This window comes from Hippopotamus amphibius, chromosome 10 (assembly GCF_030028045.1).
Source record: "Hippopotamus amphibius kiboko isolate mHipAmp2 chromosome 10, mHipAmp2.hap2, whole genome shotgun sequence".
Lineage (NCBI taxonomy): Eukaryota > Metazoa > Chordata > Mammalia > Artiodactyla > Hippopotamidae > Hippopotamus > Hippopotamus amphibius.
The window spans coordinates 51,344,839-51,363,942 of NC_080195.1; the positions used below are offsets into that span (position 1 = coordinate 51,344,839).

The window sequence follows — 19,104 nt, forward strand, 5'->3', positions numbered from 1 at the left end:
AGTTAAGAATTTTGAGACAAAATCATCCTTGATTTAGGGTGGGCCCTAAAATCAAATGACTGGTGTCCTTGTAAAAGAAGAAGAAAGGACACAGAGACACAGAGAAGAAGGCCATGTAAAGACAGAGAAGGAGATTAGAGTTATCCTGCCACAAATCAAGGAACATTAGAAGGCACCAGAAGCTTGAAAAGGAAGCGAAGCATTCTCTCCCAGAGCCTTCAGAGAGGGCATGGCCCAGCTAAGACCTTAACTTTAGACTTCCGGCATGCAAACTGTAAATTAGTAAATTTCTGTTGTTTTAAGCTACCCAGTTTATACAATTTTGTTATGGCAGCCCTAGAAAGCTATACCAGATGTCAGGGTCATACTCTTTCCTTATCAGGGCTTTGACTTTAACAAATAAGACCTTTCAAACTATCTGGTTAGTCTCCTTATAAAAAGATCCTGGGCCTATTTTTAGCTCAGTGTGCCCTAGAGCTGCAGGAGGTAACTGTTCCTTTAAAGCTGCTTTAGAGGGCATCTGGAATGCCTTAAATCAGTAGTGAACTGTCCTGAGTTGATCTTTTTATTTTCACACGGTCTCCAGTGTTTAGTAGGCAAAATAATGCTCCCTCCAAAGCTGTCTATGCCCTAATCCTCAGAACTCGTAAATATATTACCTTATATGACAAAAACTTTTTAGATGTAACTAAGGTTTGTTGAGATGGAGAGAGTGTCCCGGAGTATCCAAGTGGGCCCAATCTAATCATACGAGTCCTGAAGAATGATGAACCTTTCCCAGCTGTGGTTAGAAAGAGATCTGATGATGGAAGAAAGTCAAGGAGATGCTAAATTGTTGTATTTAAAGATGGAGGAATGTGGCTACAAGCTTAGGAATGTATAAAGCTGAAAAAGGCAAGCAAAGATTCTCCACTAGAGCTACCAGAAAGGAATGCAACCCTGCAGTATTTTGGTTTTGGCACAGTGAGACCTGGTGTTAGACTTCTGGCCTACAGAATTGTAAGACAACACATTTGTGTTGTTTCAAACTACTAAATTTGTCACACTTAAACTGGAATAGAAAATAATACAAGTGGAATCGAAGCTATTTTATTCCATCATCATTATAATTATCATTGCCCTTTATCAATTAAGCACCCCAAATATTTGATTTCCTATCATCTTACCTTTCCATCAGCCCCTCAACCTAATTAATCAAAGGTGAATGTTCAAGAATTATGATGTTACCACATGATAGGGTTTAAACCACTTCACTTGACACCTTCACTGGGTCCTTTGATTTTAGATAGGAGAGGACCCAACTCCAAAATCCCATCCTCAGGGTCTACAGTCTAGAACAGGGATCAACAAACTTTTTATAAAGGGATAGATAGCAAATACATTAGGCTTTGCAGGCATATAGTTCTATCACAACTATCCAGCTTTGCTCTTGTAGTAAGAAAACAACCACAGAAAAATATGTTAATGCATGAGTATGGCTGTGCTCCAATACACCATTTTACAAAAACAGGCAGTGCACTAGATTTGTCCCAGGGGCTGTAGTTCCCTTTCCCTGATCTAGAAAAATTCTGATACCATTGTCTTAACCAGGGTTCTGTAGAAAATAGACTGAGGCAAGGCCAGAGTGTTAATGTTTCACTAAGAGGTATAATCTCAGGACTGCAATAATAAAGGAAAAGTGAAGTAAAGCAAAGAAGTAAAAGATGATTCATTATCATACTAATCACTATTTTTTGGAAAAAGCAGAAAAGACAAAGCCAATAACTTAGCAGGTATACCTGCTTGGCTTTGCAGGATGTCTCTAACACTTTACAAGGAAAAACCATGATTCAGAATAGCCCAACCACAGGGAGGAAGGGAGCGACAATTTATTTCTTACGTCTTTTCTAATAATATTGGTCAAGGTTTTTGCCATGGGAAGTTAATGCCCCTGCACTCCAGGTCTGTGTCATTTGACCCCTTTGGCAGCTGTTAGGGAAGCCAGATCTCATGCCTTACAGTATGGCACATTATCTAAATCCAGAATTACAGGCAGGAGACAGAGACTCTGGGTATAGCCAGTCAACTAATGGCCATCATCAAAAAATCTAGAAACAATAAATATTGGAGAGGGTGTGGAGAAAAGGAACGCTTCTGCACTGTTGGTGGGAATGTAAATTGATACAGCCATTATGGAGAACAGTATGAAGTTTCCTTAAAAAACTAGAAATAGAACTACCATATGACCCAGCAACCCCACTACTGGGCATATGCCCTGAGAAAACCATAATCCAAAAGTATACCTGTATCACAATGTTCATTGCAGCAGCACTATTTACAATAGCCAGGATATGGAAGCAACCTAAATGTCCATCAACAGATGAATGGATAAAGAAGATGTGGCACATATATATAATGGAATATTACTTAGCCATAAAAAGGAACAAGACTGAGTTCTTTGTAGAGAGGTGGATGGACCTAGCATCAGCCATACAGAGTAAAGTAAGTCAGAAAGAGAAAAACAAATACCATATGCTAATGCATATATATATATGGAAACTAAAAACAAAAAAAATGGTAGCGATGAACCTAGTGGCAGGGCAAGAATAAAGACACAGATGTAGAGAATGGACTTGAGGACATATGGGAGGAAGGGGAAGCTGAGAGAGTAGCAGTGACACATATACAGCACCAAATGTAAAATAGAAGGCTAGTGGGAAGCTGCTGCGTAGCACAGGGAGATCAACTCAATGTTTGGTGATGACCTAGAGAGGTGGGATAGGGAGGGTGGGAGGGAGGCTCAAAAGTGAGGGGATATGGCAATATACATATAAATACAGCTGATTCACTTTGTTGTACAGGGAAACTGGCACAACATTGTAAAGCAATTATACTCCAATAAAGATCTGAAGAAAATATACATACATACATATATACATACATACATACATACATAAAGTAGTGCATGAAGCTGATTAACCCTGCCATAACTGAGGTGAAGCAAACAGCCAAGGGTTTGAGAGACAAGCAAAGCTGAGAGAATTCAAGGAGATGTACACAATACCATGCCCAATACAGGCACCTCTCAGTCCAAGAGCACCCTCTTGTATTTGATAGACTAATGTGCAGTTTCTTTAGTAAATGGTATCTCAGGGAGAGGGGTTTTTTCCAATTTTATGATACTATTTGCTTCAGTAGGAACCTTAACATCTGTAATTTGTTCCTTTTTTCACTTCACCAACAAGCCTCCATGAAACTTTTCTCCTTCCAGTTTGAATTTATGCCAGAAATGCAAAAACGTTTACATTAGAAAATCTATTTACATATTTCAACAAATTACTAAGGAATAGTCATTTTGTAGTGTAAGCACCTGACAGTTAGCTTTTTAAATTGTAATGTAAGTGCCTGACACCAAGCTTTTGATTAAGGAGGCATCCACTGCAAAAACCTCCATCTAGAAAAAACCCACTGAAAGCTCCACAACTAGAGAGCCAGGATGCCCCACCATGAATTTCTTTCTTCCTTTCTTCCTTCCTTTTTTTAAGAAAGCTCTGGTTGACTTAGATAAACTGACCATTTGACCGACTGCTTGCTTTTCCCTTCTTGCACTTTAATTCCTCCTCATGTTTTAAATTTCACCAATAAAGTGAGCCTGCGATACCCTAGGCATCCCACCCCAATCTCAATAAAAGTAGAACTCCCATGTTCTCTCTCTCACTCTCTCTTTTTCTGTCCCTCTCTCCCTCTCCCCCTGACTACGACATCCCTGTGCAGCCCCAGCCCTGCCATGTACTCTCCAGGACCTATGAGTAATAAACCTTGTTTTTCAAAGTTCTCAGATGGTTGTTGCTGAGGTGCATCTTGCAATCACAGTAAGAATCATGAGGGCTGTTGCAGCCACAAAATTGGCTTCAAAAGGGCAAATGTCTGTGAGGACTCCCCCAGTTGAGTATCCCCAGGCATTTCTAGCATCACTATCAATAGCATCTTTATCAATAGGCTGAGACTGACACAAAACACATCTTGATACCTACAGAAAAGCATTCACTAAAATTCCACACGATTCATCATGTAAAGGCCTTAGAATATCAGAAAGAGATGGAAACTTTCTAATTTCATCAATCAAAGACCTGAAGCAAACATCTTACTTAAACTTGAAATCTTGGAGGCATTTCCTTTGCGGTTAGAATCAAAGTTACCATTAAAATCATTTATATTCAGCATTACACTGGGTTCCTGGGTTCCTATCCAACAAAAGAATTATATATATATATATATATATATATATATTTTTTTTTTACATATATATATACACACACACACATTTTTTTTTCATTCTAAGGCAAGTCAAGGAAAATTTAAACATAAAAATATTTTCCTGTCCTTTGGCCTTCTCTCTCTCCTCTACTGTGCATTGTGTATCTGCATTACACATTGACCAAACCCCCCCATTGGCAGAAATACCTGCTCAACCATAAAGAGCAACATTCTCCTAGCACCAACTGGACAACTCCTCAAAAGATAACATTCCTTTTTAATTTTGTAAGGGGTCACGATGACCCGTTACTTTGTACTTGCAGATCTGATTGTGTAAACTATCTACATCATTAAATGTATAGCTCTCTGTCTCAAAAACCTATATAACTATGCTTTGATCTCTAATGGGTAGAGCAGTTCACAGAGTTTTCTGAGAAGCTGTTCCCAGGTTATAACCTTCAATTTGGCTTGAATAAAATTTTCTATTTCTTTCAAAAATTTACTATTGATTAATTTTCCATTGACATATATGTGAAAAAAATTTGTCTACAATTCCTATGCTTTTATACACAGAATATTTCAGGTAATCTAAAGACAGCTACTAAAAATAAAACATTCAGTGATGTAGTCAAATATAAAATAACAAAAATGAATAATATTTTATATACAAATAATTGATTATGAAACTGATTTTAAGAAAATTAATTCATATGAGCAATAAAACCTATAAGGTACTTAAATTTAAGCTAACAAAAGATATGCATGACTTTTTTGAACAAGTTATAAAGCCATATAAAAAACATAAAAGAAAGCCAAAGTAAATATATCATGTTTATAAGATGGAAAGATGGAACACTCATGTCTCAATGATGTAAATTTTGTCTAAATTCATCAATATGTTCAAGTTTCAAACAAAATCCCAACAAGGATTTACATAGAGCTTGATAAGCTAATCCTAAAATTCATATAGCAGAATAAATGGTCATAAAAAGCCAATATGAGAGAGGAAGAAGGTGGGAACCTATAAAATATCAACTTATTTTGTAAAGTTATTATAACTAATAATGTAGGCTATCAGTTGACTAATAAATAAATGTATCAGTGCAACAAAAAAGACCCACCCAAAAATAGGAACTTGATATGTAACTGAGATGTCCTTATAAATCAGTGGAAGCTGAACTGACTACTCAATAAATGAATTATTTACTTGTAAAAATGAAAGTATACCCTTATCTCAAACCAACATAAAATAAATTACACATAGATTAAAATCAAATTGTGAAGTGGAAAGCCATAAAACTGATAGAAAAAACAGAACTATAGTTTCTCTCAGGAAGGGAAAGATCTACTGGATAACAAAAAAATGCAGGAGTCAAATGAAAAGACTGATAAGATGGAGTGCATTCAAATCAAGAATTTGTATGTGACAAAACACTACTGATGAACAAACTAATCTACAGGAAGCCCAGTGATTTATTCAAGGTTATATGCTAATAAGCAGTGGAGCCACAATTCAAACACAGTCTTCTGCCTCTAATACTATTTTTTTAAGTATTTTTATTGAGATACAGTTAACAGACAATAAACAGCATATATTTAGAGTCTACAATTTGGTATCCCAATCTCCCAATTCATTCCCCCTCAACCCTCCCTGCTTTCCCCACTTGGTGTCCATGTGTTTGTTCTCTACATCTATGTCTCTATTTCTGCCTTGCATTTCCTCTTTCATAGTTGTTAGCATTTGCCTTATGTATTGAGGTGTGCCTATATTGGGTGCATATATATTTATAATTGTTATCTCCTCTTCTTGGAGGGATCCCTTGATCTTTCTGTAATGTCCTTTCTTGTCTTTTGTAACATTTTTTATTTTAAAGTCTATTTTATCTGATATGAGTATCACTACTGCAGCTTTCTTTTGATTTCCATTTGCATGGAATATCTTTTTCCTTCCCCTCACTTTCAGTCTGTATGTGTCCCTAGGTCTGAAGTGGGTCTCTTGTAGACAGCATATATATGGGTCTTGTTTTTGTATCCATTCAGCCAGTCTGTGTCTTTTGGTTGGTGCATTTAGTCCATTTACATTCAAGGCAATTATCAAGATGTATCTTCCTATTACCATTTTCTTAATTGTTTTGGGTTTGTTTTTGTAGGTCCTTTTCTTCTCTTCTGTTTCCCGCTTAGAGAAGTTCCTTTAGCATTTGTTGTAGGGCTGGTTTGGTGGTGCTGAATTCTCTTAGCTGTTGCTTGTCTGTAAAGCTGTTGATTTCTCCATTGAATCTGAATGAGATCCTTGCTGGGTAGAGTATTCTTGGTTGTAGGCTCTTCCCTTTCATCACTTTAAATATATCGTGCCACTCCCTTCTGGCTTGCAGAGTTTCTGCTGAGAAATCAGCTGTTACCCTTATGGGGGTTCCCTTGTATATTATTTGTCATTTTTCCTTTGTTGCTTTTAGTAACTTTTCTCTGTCTTTAATTTTTGTCAATTTGACTACTATATGTCTTGGCATGTTTCTCCTTGGGTTTATCCTGCCTGGGACTCTCTGTGCTTCCTGGACTTGGGTAGCTATTTCCTTTCCCATGTTAGGGAAATTTTCAACTATAATCTCTTCCAATATTTTCTTGGGTCCTTTCTCTCTCTCTTCTCCTTCTGGGACCCCTATAATGCGAATGTTGGTGTGTTTAACATTGTTCCAGAGGTACCTCAGGCTGTCTTCAGTTCTTTTCATTCTTTTTTCCTTATTCTTTTCTGCATCAGTGATTTTCACCATTCTGTCTTCCAGGTCACATATTCACCCTTCTGCCTCAGTTAATCTGCTATTGGTTCCTTCTAGTGTATTTTTCATTTCAGTTATTGTGTTGCATATCTGTTTGTTTGCTCTTTAATTTTCTAGGTGTTTGGTAAACTTTTTGATCTTTGCATCCAGTCTTTTTTCCAAGTCCTGGATCATCTTCACCATCATTATTCTGAATTCTTTTTCTGTAAGGGTGCCTATCTCCTCTTCATTTAGTTGTTTTTTGGGGGTTTTATCCTGTCCCTTCATCTGGTACAAAGTCCTCTGCTTTTTCATTTTCTCTTATCTTTCTGTGGCTGTGGTTTTCAGTTCCACAAGATGAAATATTGCTGATACTGCTTGATACTGCTGTCTGCCCTCCTTCAATACTAATTTATTTTAAATTCTTCTTAATTTTTAATTACACAACACATTATATTTTCAAAAATTTGAACAACACAAGTAAAATAAGAATAACTTTGACCATTGTCCCCAATTCCAATCACTAGTATCCTCCCCAGATTTATACATTTCCTTTTAGGCTTTTTTCCTTGAACATTTGAAAGTAAAAACACAAATTCATTATTCAAGTGGTTTTATACTACACTTATTGTTCTGCATCTTTTCTTTTAAAAGTGTGGCTTAAAGAACTTTCCTTATCAGCATAATATTCCACAGTATGTATACATCATCATTCATTTACTCAATTTTCTATTAACAGATCTTTAGGCTGTTTTCAGTATTTTGCCCTTTGGTCATATAAATAGGATAGATATCTGAAATGGATTTTCTATCTATCAACATGTTTTAAATGTTGATAACAAACTGCCCATACTAGTATGTATACCCATGGTTGCTATATGTAGATGCCCATTTTTCAATGCCTCTTCCAGTACCTGATATTATTATTTTTAATTTTTAATATTAGGGCAGTCTAATGGGGGCAAAAGGGGCATATTGAATTTCCCTAGTGATTAATAAGGAGGCCGGTTCCTCCTCACTGCCAAACCCTGATCTTTGGAGGTAAGAGACAACCAGATCTTCAACTCTTAAAATCATCCTTTCTAACAGATTTAATTTCATATTTCTAATTATATTTATACTGCTATTTCTTGATTAATTAGACATTATCTATTAATTTCCTATTATGAAAGATGAGGATTTAGCAAAAGATCTTTGTATATTTTGCATATTCATTATTTGCCTACTATATATCTAGCAAACATTGTCTCTCACTTTGTTGCCTGTCTCTTATCATGATTGTCTTGTTATGGTATATTCCTTAAAGCTTGCTTTAGGAGGTCCCTACTACACAGTAACAATCTGTTTCTTACTGTTTCTTCTCAAACTCTCTGAGTTGAGACTTGAACATTTATATGTATTTTCTCCATCTGGAATTTATTTCTGTGAGTAATATAAAGTAGAGATCTAAAAATTTTTTCAAAATGGATACCAATTGGCTAAAGCCATTTATTCAATAGTTTATCATGCCCTGAAACATCTTCTCTAAAATAAACAAAATTCTCCCAAACACCTGAACCATTTCTGGAATATGTGTTTAGATCTATTGGTCTTCTTGCATCCCCCAGTACCAATATCATAAGGTTATTCATTTTTAAAAAATGTTTTGCCTATTCTTAAACATTTAATTTTCTTATGAATTTTAAAATCAGCTTGTAAATTCTTTAAAAATAAGTAAATTTTCCATACCCATTTTAATGAGAATTTTTAACATGAAAGGATAAAAGCATTTTGTCAAATGCTTTTTCTGCATCTGTTGAGATGATTGTGTGATTTTATTCTTCTTTTTGTTAATGTTGTGTATCACATCAATTAATCTGCAAATATTGAACCATCCCTGCATTCCTGGAGTAAATCCTACTTCATCATAGTGCATGATCTTTTTTTACATACTGTTGGATTCTGTTTCCTAATATTTTCTTGAGGATTTTACATCTATATTCATCAGAGATGTTGGCCTGTAATTTTCTTTTTTTGTAGTATCTGTCTGGTTTTTGGTATCAGGGTATTCATTCCTAGACTAGTAGAATGATTTTGGGGTTTTGCTTTTGTTTTTCATGATTTTTTTTAATATTTTAAAATTTGTTATGGAAGTATAGTTAATTTGCAATGTTGTGTTAGTTTCACATGTAGAAAAAAGTGATTCAAGTTACACATACATTTTTTTTTTCAGATCTTTTCCCTTATAGGTTATTACAAAATATTGAACATAGCTCCCTGTGCTATATAGTAGGTCCTTGTTGGTTATCTATTTTATATGTGGTAGTGTGTATATGTTAATCTCAAACTCCTATTTTATCCCTTCCCTCACCCCTTTCCCCTTTGATATCCATAAGTTTGTTTTCTATGTCTATGGGTCCATGTGGGTTTCTGTTTTGTATATAAGTTCATTTGTATCATTTTTTTTTAGATTCCACATATAAGCGATACATGATATTTATCTTTCTCTGTCTGGCTTATTTCACTTAGTATGATAATATTTAGGTCCATTCACACTGCTGCAAATGGCATTATTTCATTCTTTTTTATGGATGAGTAATATTCATTGTATAAATATACCACATATTCTTCATCCATTCAGCTGTCAATGGACATTTAGGTTGCTTCCATGTCTTGGCTGTTGTAAATAGTGCTGCTATGAACACTGGGGTGCATGTGTCCTTTTTTTTAAGAATTTTTATTGATATAATTGACATACAATAAACTGCATATATTTAAAGTGTACAATTTGATATTTTTTTCCTTAGTAGTAATGTATATATGGCAATCCCAATCTTTCAACTCATCCCACCCCCAAACTCCCCCACTTACCCCAGTAGAATGATTTTTGGATTGTTCCATCCTCTTCAGTTTTTTCTTTTTTTGCAAAAGTTTGGGAATGATAGGTATAAGTTCTTCTTTATACATTTGTCAGAAATCTCCTGTGAAGCTGTCCAGTCCTAGACATTTTTGCTGGGAGTTTTCTTTTTTTTTAATTACAAATTCAATTTCCTTCCTAGTGATTGGTCTGTTCAAATTATGTTTTTTCTTGATTCATTCCTAGTAAGCTGTATGTTTCTAGAAATTTGTCCATTTCGGCTAGGCTGTCCAATTTGTTGGCATATAACTGTTGTATTATTATCTTATTATTCTGTATATAGTATTCTCTCATGATTTTTTTAGATATCTGTGGCACTGGTTGTTATTTCTCCTCTTAATTTCTTATTTTGTCTATTTGAGTTTTCTCTCTTTTCTGCTTGGTGAGCCTGGCTAGAGGATTATCAATTTTGTTTATCTTTATAAAAAAAGCAGCTGTTGGTTTCATTGATCTTTTCTATTGTTTTTTAATCTCTATTTTATGTATTTCCTTTGTGATATTTATTATTTCTTTCCTTCTACTAACTTTGGACTTTGTTTCCTTTTTGTTTTCTAATTCCTTCAGGTGGTAGGTTTGATTGTTTGTTTAAGATTTTTCTTGTTTCTTTATGAAAGCCTATATCACTATAAACTTCCCTCTGAGAACTGCTTTTGCTGCATTCCATCGATTTTGGAGTGTTGTGTTTCCATTTTCATTTGTCTCAAGGTATGTTCTCATTTACTCATTGACCCATTGGTTTTTTTGGTAGCATGTTGTTAAGTCTCCACATGTTTGTTCTTTTCCCACTTTTCTCTTTGTAATTGATATCTAGTTTCATACTGTTGTGGTTTGAAAAAATGTTCAGTATAATTTCCATCCTCTTAAATTTGTTGAGACTTTTTTTGTGGCCTAGCTTTTGATCTATCCTCAACATAAATAAGGCACACAGCTAACATCATACTCAACAGTGAAAAGCTGAAAGCCTTTCCCATAAATTCAGGAATAAGACAAGGATACCCACCCTTGCCATTTCTATTTAACATATTAGAAGACCTAGCCACAGGAATCAGACAACAAAAAGAATTAAAGGGAATTCAAATTGGAAGGGAAGAAGTAACTGTCAATATTTGCAGATGACATGATACTTTATATAGAAAATTCTAGAGTCTCCACATAAAACTATTAGAATAAACAAATTTAGCAAAATTGCAGGATACAAGATTAATATATAGAAATCTGTTGCTAAATGGGACCTGATGAAACTTAAAAGCTTTTGCACAGCAAAAGAAACCATAAACAAGACAAGAAGACAGCCCTCAGAATGGGAGAAAATACTTCCCAATGAAGCAACTGACAAAGGATTAAACTCCAAAATATACAAGCAGCTCATGCAGCTTAATACCAAAAAAGCAAATAGCCCAATCCACAAATGGGCAGAAGACCTAAAGAGACACTTCTCCAAAGAAGAGAGGCAGATGGCTAACAAACACATGAAAAGATGCTAAACATCACTAATCATTAGAGAAATGCAAGTCACAGCCACAATGAGGTATAACCTCACACTGGTCAGAATGGCCTTCATCAAAAAATCTAGAAACAATAAATGTTGGAGAGGGTGTGGAGAAAAGGGAACTCTTTTGCTCTGTTGGTGGGAATGTAAGTTGGTACAGCCACTATGAAAAACAGTTTGGAGGTTCCTTAAAAAACTACAAATAGAACTACCATATGATCCAGTAATCCCACTCCTGGGCATATACCCAAAGAAAACCATAATCCCAAAAGAAACATGTACCATAATGTTCATTGCAGCAGCACTATTTACAATAGCCAGGACATGGAAGCAACCTAAATGCCCATCAACAAGTGAATGGATAAAGAAGATGTGGCACATATATACAATGGAATATTACTCAGCCATAAAAAGGAATGAAATGGAGCTATATGTAATGAGGTGGATAGACCTAGAGACTGTCATACAGAGTGAAGTAAGCCAGAAAGAGAAAAACAAATACCGTATGCTAACTCATATATACGGAATCTCAAAAAAAATGGTACTGATGAACTGAATGACAGGGCAAGAATAAGGATGCAGATGCAGAGAATGGACTGGAGGACACGGGGTTGGGGGGGTGGGTGAAGGGGAAGCTGGGATGAAGTGAGAGAGTGGCACAGACATATTTACACTACCAACTGTAAAATAGATAGCTAGTGGGAAGTTGCTGTATAACAAAGGGAGATCAACTTGATGATGGGTGACGCCTTAGAGGTCGAGGACAGGGAGGGTGGGAGGGAGTCACGGAAGGGAGGGGATATGGGGGTATATGTGTAAATACAGCTGATTCACTTTGGTGTACCTCAACAACTGGTACAAGAGTGTACAGCAATTATATTCCATTAAAGAGCTAAAAAAAAAACGGTATACAAATGCCACTTGCCTCTGACTCTTCAGAAGAACTATAGCTATAACCATTAGATCTTAATGGCTAAGGCTCAGGGAGCTACTCACAAATTTGGGCTAAATTAAGTAGGAAGAAAAGATGGCCAAAAGGAACATGATTATGGACAACTTTCTTTCCTTATTTTTTTCCTCCTAATTTTGTTTTCTGAAAAACTTTTATTGGCTTCCTTAATAATTCTTACTTTTGAAAAGTAGATGAAATGCAACCCACTAAACATGACTAGTAAAACAGAATTTGGATAGCATTAATGCTGATGTGAAACAGTTTAAGTTTTTAAGAAAAAATAAACTTTATAAAAGGTTAAAAAAAAGATATCTGTTGATTTTCTATACACTAACAATGAACTACCAGAAAGAGAGAGTAAAAAACAATCCCATTTAAAATCCCATCAAAAAGAATAAAATACCTAGAAATAAACAATCAAGGAGATAAAATATCTACACTGTGAAAACTGTAAAACATTGATAAAGGGAATTGAGAACAATACAAAGAAATAGAAAGATATCCTGTGCTCTTGAATTGGAAAAATTAATTTTGTTAAAATGTCTATCCACCCAAAGCAATCTACAGATTTAATGCAATCCCTACCAAAATACTCATGACATTTTTCACAGAACTAAAACAAATATCCTAAAATTCATATGGAATCACAAAAGACGCCAAATTACCAAAGCAATCTTAAGCAAAAAGAACAAAGCTGGAGGTATCATGTTTCCAGACTTCAGACTGTCCTATAATACTACAGTCATGAAAAAAGCATGGCACTGGCACAAAACAAGACACATACAAGGGAACAGAATAGAGATTTCAGAACTAAACCCTTGTACCTGTGGTCAATTAACCTATGGCAAAGGAGGAAAAAATATAAAATGGAGAAAAGACAGTCTCTTCAATAAGTGGTTCTGGGAAAACTGGAAAGGTACATATAAAACAGTGAGATTAGAACATTTCCTCACACCATATGCAAAAACAAAAAACAAAAAAACAAAAAAACAAACCTCAAAATGGATTAAAGACCTAAATGTAAGTCCTGAAACCATAAAACTCCTAGAAGAAAACATATGCAGAACACTCTTGACATAAATTGTAACACTATGTTTTGGATCTGCCTTCTATGGCAAAAGAAACAAAGCAAAAATAAACAAATGGGACCTAATTAAACTTAAAAGCTTTTGCAGCTAAGTAAACACTGACAAAATGAAAAGACAACCTATAGTATGGGAGAAAATATTTGCAAATGATATGACTGACAAGAGGCTGATATTCAAAATATATAAATAGCTCATACAACTCAATATTAAAAAACAAACAGTGTGATTAAAAAATGCGTAGACGATCTGAATAGACATTTTTCCAAAGAAGACTTATAGACGGCTAACAGGCACATGAGAAGATGCTCAATATTTCTAATTATCAGAGAAATGCAAATTAAAACCACAATGAGATATCACCTCACACCTGTCAGAATGGCTGTCATCAGAAAGTCCATAAATAACAAATGTTGGAGAGGATGTGGAGAAAATGGAACCCTTGTACTTTATTGGTGAGAATGTAAATTGGTGCAGCCATACTGAAAACAGTATGGACATTTCTCAAAAAACTAAAAATAGAACTACCATATGATCCAGCTATTCCACTCCCAGGTATATATCTTAAGAAAATGAAAGCACTAATTCAGAAAAATACATGCACCCCAATCTTCATAGCAGCACTATTTACAATAGCTAAGATGTGGAAGCAACCCAAGTGTCCATGAACAGATGAACAGATAAAAAGCAACATGGATAGACTGAGAGAATATTATGCTTAGTGAAATTATTCAAACAAAAATATTATATATCACTTACTTTTGGAATCTAAAAAATAATACAAATGAGTATATATAGCAAAACAGAAACAGATTCACAGATACAGAAAATAAACTAGTGATTACCAGACAGGAGAGGGAAGTGGGGAGGCGCAAGTTGTTAGGGGTATGGGATTAAGAGATATAAGGTACTATGTATAAAGTAGATAAGCAACAAGGATATATTGTATAGCCCAGGGAATTAGAGCCATTATCTTTTAACAACTTTTAATAGAGTATAATCTGTAAATATACTTAATCACTATGTTGTTTACCTGAGACTAATATAATAATGTAAATCAACTATACTTCAACTAAAAAAGTAAATTCTAATGACACCTGATTGGAATTACACTGTTCTTATAAATCAAGTTGAAGAAATTCAATGTTCTTTCTCTCACCATCGGAGGACTTGTCTTTCAGGTTCAATATTTATTAGGCTAATTCAGTTTCTATCATTTAAAAATAAAGAACCAAAACTATATTAAATAATTTATTTGGCTGTTTTGTATAGTACTTAGCAAAAATTATGTACTTGAAGAGACAATATTTACAATGAAAGTGACACTGTAGAGCTTTTCACATTACCAACTTTGTTTCTCATCATTAAAGAAAAATTATGAATAATCAAAATTAATAAGGATTATGTCTGTAATCTGAGAACATTTTATATATTATTACCTATTTATAAAATTAAGATTGGCTAATTTATGATTATTTAATATTGGTCATTTGTCATTACCATTACTAAATATCAGGGGCCAATGATTAATGATATTGATAATATTTTTACCTTCAAACATTGAATATTTGAAAATTAAAGTTGTTCTATGTGGTACATGCCTTCCTCAAAATTCTAAAATTAAATATGAACTTTAGGTGAAACTAAAGACTCAATTTGGGACCATTATTAGTGTAACTTATATGTTCATTCATTTATTTGCTCATTAATTTAGATTACACTGAATGCACTGTGCTAGATGTCAGGTATAAAATAATAGTAAGGAACACCTTTGTTTAAGAATAAGGAAAATAAATTCAAGAATAATGGTATTGTAATACTCACTTTCCCTTCATCTCTTGGGCTATCACTTAAATGTACAACTGGACCTGGATGAGTCTTTGTGGATCTGTTAAATCAATTCAAAAGAGTAATTAAAAAAAAAACATTAAAACACCTTACCGTTAGAAACTGAAACAAAGAAATTAAGATTATACTGGAATACACTCCCAATATTCTGGAGTTTAGCTTAGATTGATTTGAGTTTTTGGTTGTTTTTCTTTAAGACTACTTTTCTTTCTCCTACTAACTCTATTAAAGTAGGTCCATTTTTTAAAAAATCAGGTTTAAAAACATAGATCCACATAACAATGGGATTCTTCATTATCTTATATGCTTATAATGTTTGTTGCCAGATCTGGTTCTCTGAAAATTTGAGAATGAAGTTTTACTTACACAGTTACAAGGCTGATGCTGTAAACCCATTTCAATCGAACTGCAAAATACTTATTTGTTATAAATGTTGTTAGTGGCTTTTTCACTTAAAATTGGAGATGATAGTAGTGAACCTACTGAGTAATTGTGAGGGTTAAAATATACATATAGCATCTAATATGATGCCAAAACATCATATTTAATAAATAGTATGTATTATGATTGTTATAAACCACTGGAATAATTAAAAATTAGAGTGACTATTTGCATTCTAGGATATGTGCAGGAAGAAAAGACTTCATAAAAAGTTTACAAAATTTTTTGCAATTCTATGTTTATATGTAATATATCATTCATATATAAATGCAGTGCTTTATTACAGTATAAATGCCTCTGATAAAACACAGTGTCCTTCAATTATCTTTTGGTAACTAATAATATCCAACAAACCAAAATCCCTATCTGTCTCTTGGGTTTGACTGGAACAACAAATACCAAGGTATACTCCATGATAAACTAGTGAATATATAAGGTGTTTCACATGAAGAGTGTTCCATATCAAAAAAAAGTTTGGGAAACCTGAATTAAAGTTAAATATGTTTTTCTTTTACAGAATGTCTTAGAGCTGTAATATGAAAATCAGCACTGAAAATCTTCAATATTTTCCAAAATTAGTGGTCCATAGACTCTTTTTTCACTGATCTTCTATTGAGGGAATTTCTGAAATACACTTTGAGAAACACTAGTTAATATGGAAGACTCTTCCACTTAGCTTATCAGACCCTATAAAACACTCAAGTTCAGAAAAAAATCTAGAATTAAACTTCAGGTATTTGTAATAATTTTTTCAGACTATAGAAGAGATTTTTTTACTGTAAAAGAAATTTAAAACAACCCTGAAACTTAGAAGATAACAAAAGAGGAAAACTCATATTTTCATTGCCTAGATATGACTATTAACATTTTGATGTATTTTTTCTGACTTTTTCTCTAACATTGAAATTCCAAAAACCACCAATCATTCCTTGCAAAACTTACAGCCATTAGAAGTTGACTTAAAAAAGCAACTTTGTACTCTGGATTCTGTATATCTCATAAAAATTACTTTAGATAGAATTATCAACGAACTTAAATTCATATGGTAGTCATCTAAACAATGCCCAGTAATTCTTCCAATATCCCTATTTATTTCTCTTCCTCCCATTCACCACAATGGCTTCTTGATAGTTTTCTTTGTGGACTTTCTTTCTCGTCCTATCTTAAATACTGATATTCCTTTGTATTCTGTCCTAGACTTCAATGTACTCTCATCTTACATATGGTCATGAATTCAATAGCCCACAGGAGCCAGGCAGGTATTACAAATGAATTTCACAGGCTGAATAAGAATTGTGCTGAATGGGTAGCACACTACCCACCTACAAAAGGGAAGTTGTTAGTTCCAGTTGATTACTAACTGCCATGAAAGAATACTGTACTGGAATTGTTTCATCAGGAATTTTTTTCATGAAAAGCTGGAAATCCAAATTTTTATCTCTACCAGTTCTTAAATATTGGAAACTAATAATTCAGAATATATTTAAATATTCTGATGGGCAAACAAAACATAATCTGTGACGCAGAACTGGTTCACTATCTACAAGTTTGCCAACTAATTTATATACACTCTTCATGCACAACCTCATATATTCTCAAAGTTTCAATGACCATGTAAATTCTGATCTCATTAGGTTCAGATCTAAATATCCCACATCCTACCATTCTCCCATACCAATTCCATTTAAATAACTTAAAAACACATACAACTTAACCTACCTAAAATTGAACTGATTACTTTACCCCCAACCTACTCAATCTCCTGCATTCTTTCACTAAATGGCACCCTTATCTACATAGTTACTCAAGCCAAACACTTCCGGTCACTCAATTCTTAATATATTATTCTTACATCTTCCCACAGTACCCAAGTATTGTTTCTTCTATCTTCTATTTCTTTAATATGTCAGCTTATCTTCACCCCCTAAATCCACCCTAATTTTTGCCAAGAATACAGTCTTTTCTCTTTTCAGTGATTTCTCCAAACCTGCATTCAGAGTAGACTTCCTAAATGCAAATTTGGTCAAGTCAATTCTTTGCTTAAAACCCTTCAAAACCTAGCTGCTGACCTTAGATAAAGTCTAAATGCTCAAACTGGCTTACAAGCCATTCATACTATATATTTTTACTATCTTCTCAGCTTTATCTCTTGCCATCCTTTCCCTCAGACTTTCCAACCAACTAAACTACTTAAAATTTCTGTGCATGGAACAAAAAGTCTCTCACATTCTATTCTTTAAAACTTCTGTTTCCTCTTTCTGGAAACCCTCTCCCCCCGTTTTCCACTCATCTAACTAAACTCATCCTTCAGATCTCATGGATGTAACTTCCCTCACAGATACTTCTCTGAGATCTCACCTTTATATTCGGTATCCTTCTTACAGAATTTGTCACATTATATTTCCAATATACCATAATTGCCTTTTTACGTAATCTCACCTTTATTAAACTGGAATTCCTGAGAGGAGAGAAACTATGTCTTCCCAGTTTATACTTATTTCTAGGAGCTAGCATATCATAGTGCTCAATAAATATATTTGAAGGCTGTAAGCCTTACATTTATGACTTAGTTCTAAATTTCATGCTCAAATTTTTAATCATGTGTAGAAAAAATTGGTTCTTTTTTTTTTTTTTTTTTTAAGCTAGGGCTGTCCTGCAGAAACAGCTATTTCTGTGCTATAATCTGGAATATATTTTCTGACATAAAATTTTTTAATGTCAGTTTTATTCTACACCACTATTTTATAAGGTATTCTACAAATGTTACTGCTTCTACAAACATCACAAAAATGGCTTCCAGTTTCCAAATAACCAATATATATATTATGGGAACACAAACTACTTATAATTATGGGAAATGCTTACAATTAAAATTAGGAGACTTCACTAAAAATACAGAAAAGCTAAAAAAATAACAAACATTGAATGAAAAGTAGTTCAAGTAAAAACTAAAAAATAATCTCACATATCTCTTAAAGATAATTCTACATTTCTCATACTTAAAACATGTACTGTTAAAATTTGTTTAAAATTCTAATTATAAAATGAATCTTAATTAAATACATTTTCTACTATTGTCCCCTACACTTAACACATATTAATAAGTAGCATGCATTTTCTAATGTATCTCAAGAGGTAGAGAGCAATTAAAAGACTGACTGCTCTGGGAGACAGGAAGCTAGCATTTAAATTACATCTAACACAGTGGGACTAATTCCATGGAACACTTTTGGAAATCTAGTCTAAATAAAGCAAGAAACAGTCAGGAGGTAAGATGGCTACTAATAATTTCTTGAGGATATTTCAAAGTAATTTTCAGAGGCACGTACAACTCTATAATAAACACCAGATTTATATAAATGGGAGATTTTATTCAGAATCACATGTATAAGATCATATGAAAA

At 33.9% G+C, this 19,104-nt stretch overlaps 1 protein-coding gene across 2 annotated transcripts in view; it reads right to left on the reverse strand.

Moving 5' to 3' along the window:
- The window catches only part of STXBP5L (syntaxin binding protein 5L), a 387,479-nt gene that overhangs the window by 261,942 nt on the left and 106,433 nt on the right, over positions 1-19,104 (reverse strand). For both annotated transcript variants that reach the window (XM_057697539.1, XM_057697540.1), the window contains exon 6: positions 15,236-15,299. In XM_057697539.1, the coding sequence (XP_057553522.1) occupies positions 15,236-15,299 (64 nt within the window). The remainder of the gene's footprint in view (positions 1-15,235; positions 15,300-19,104) is intronic.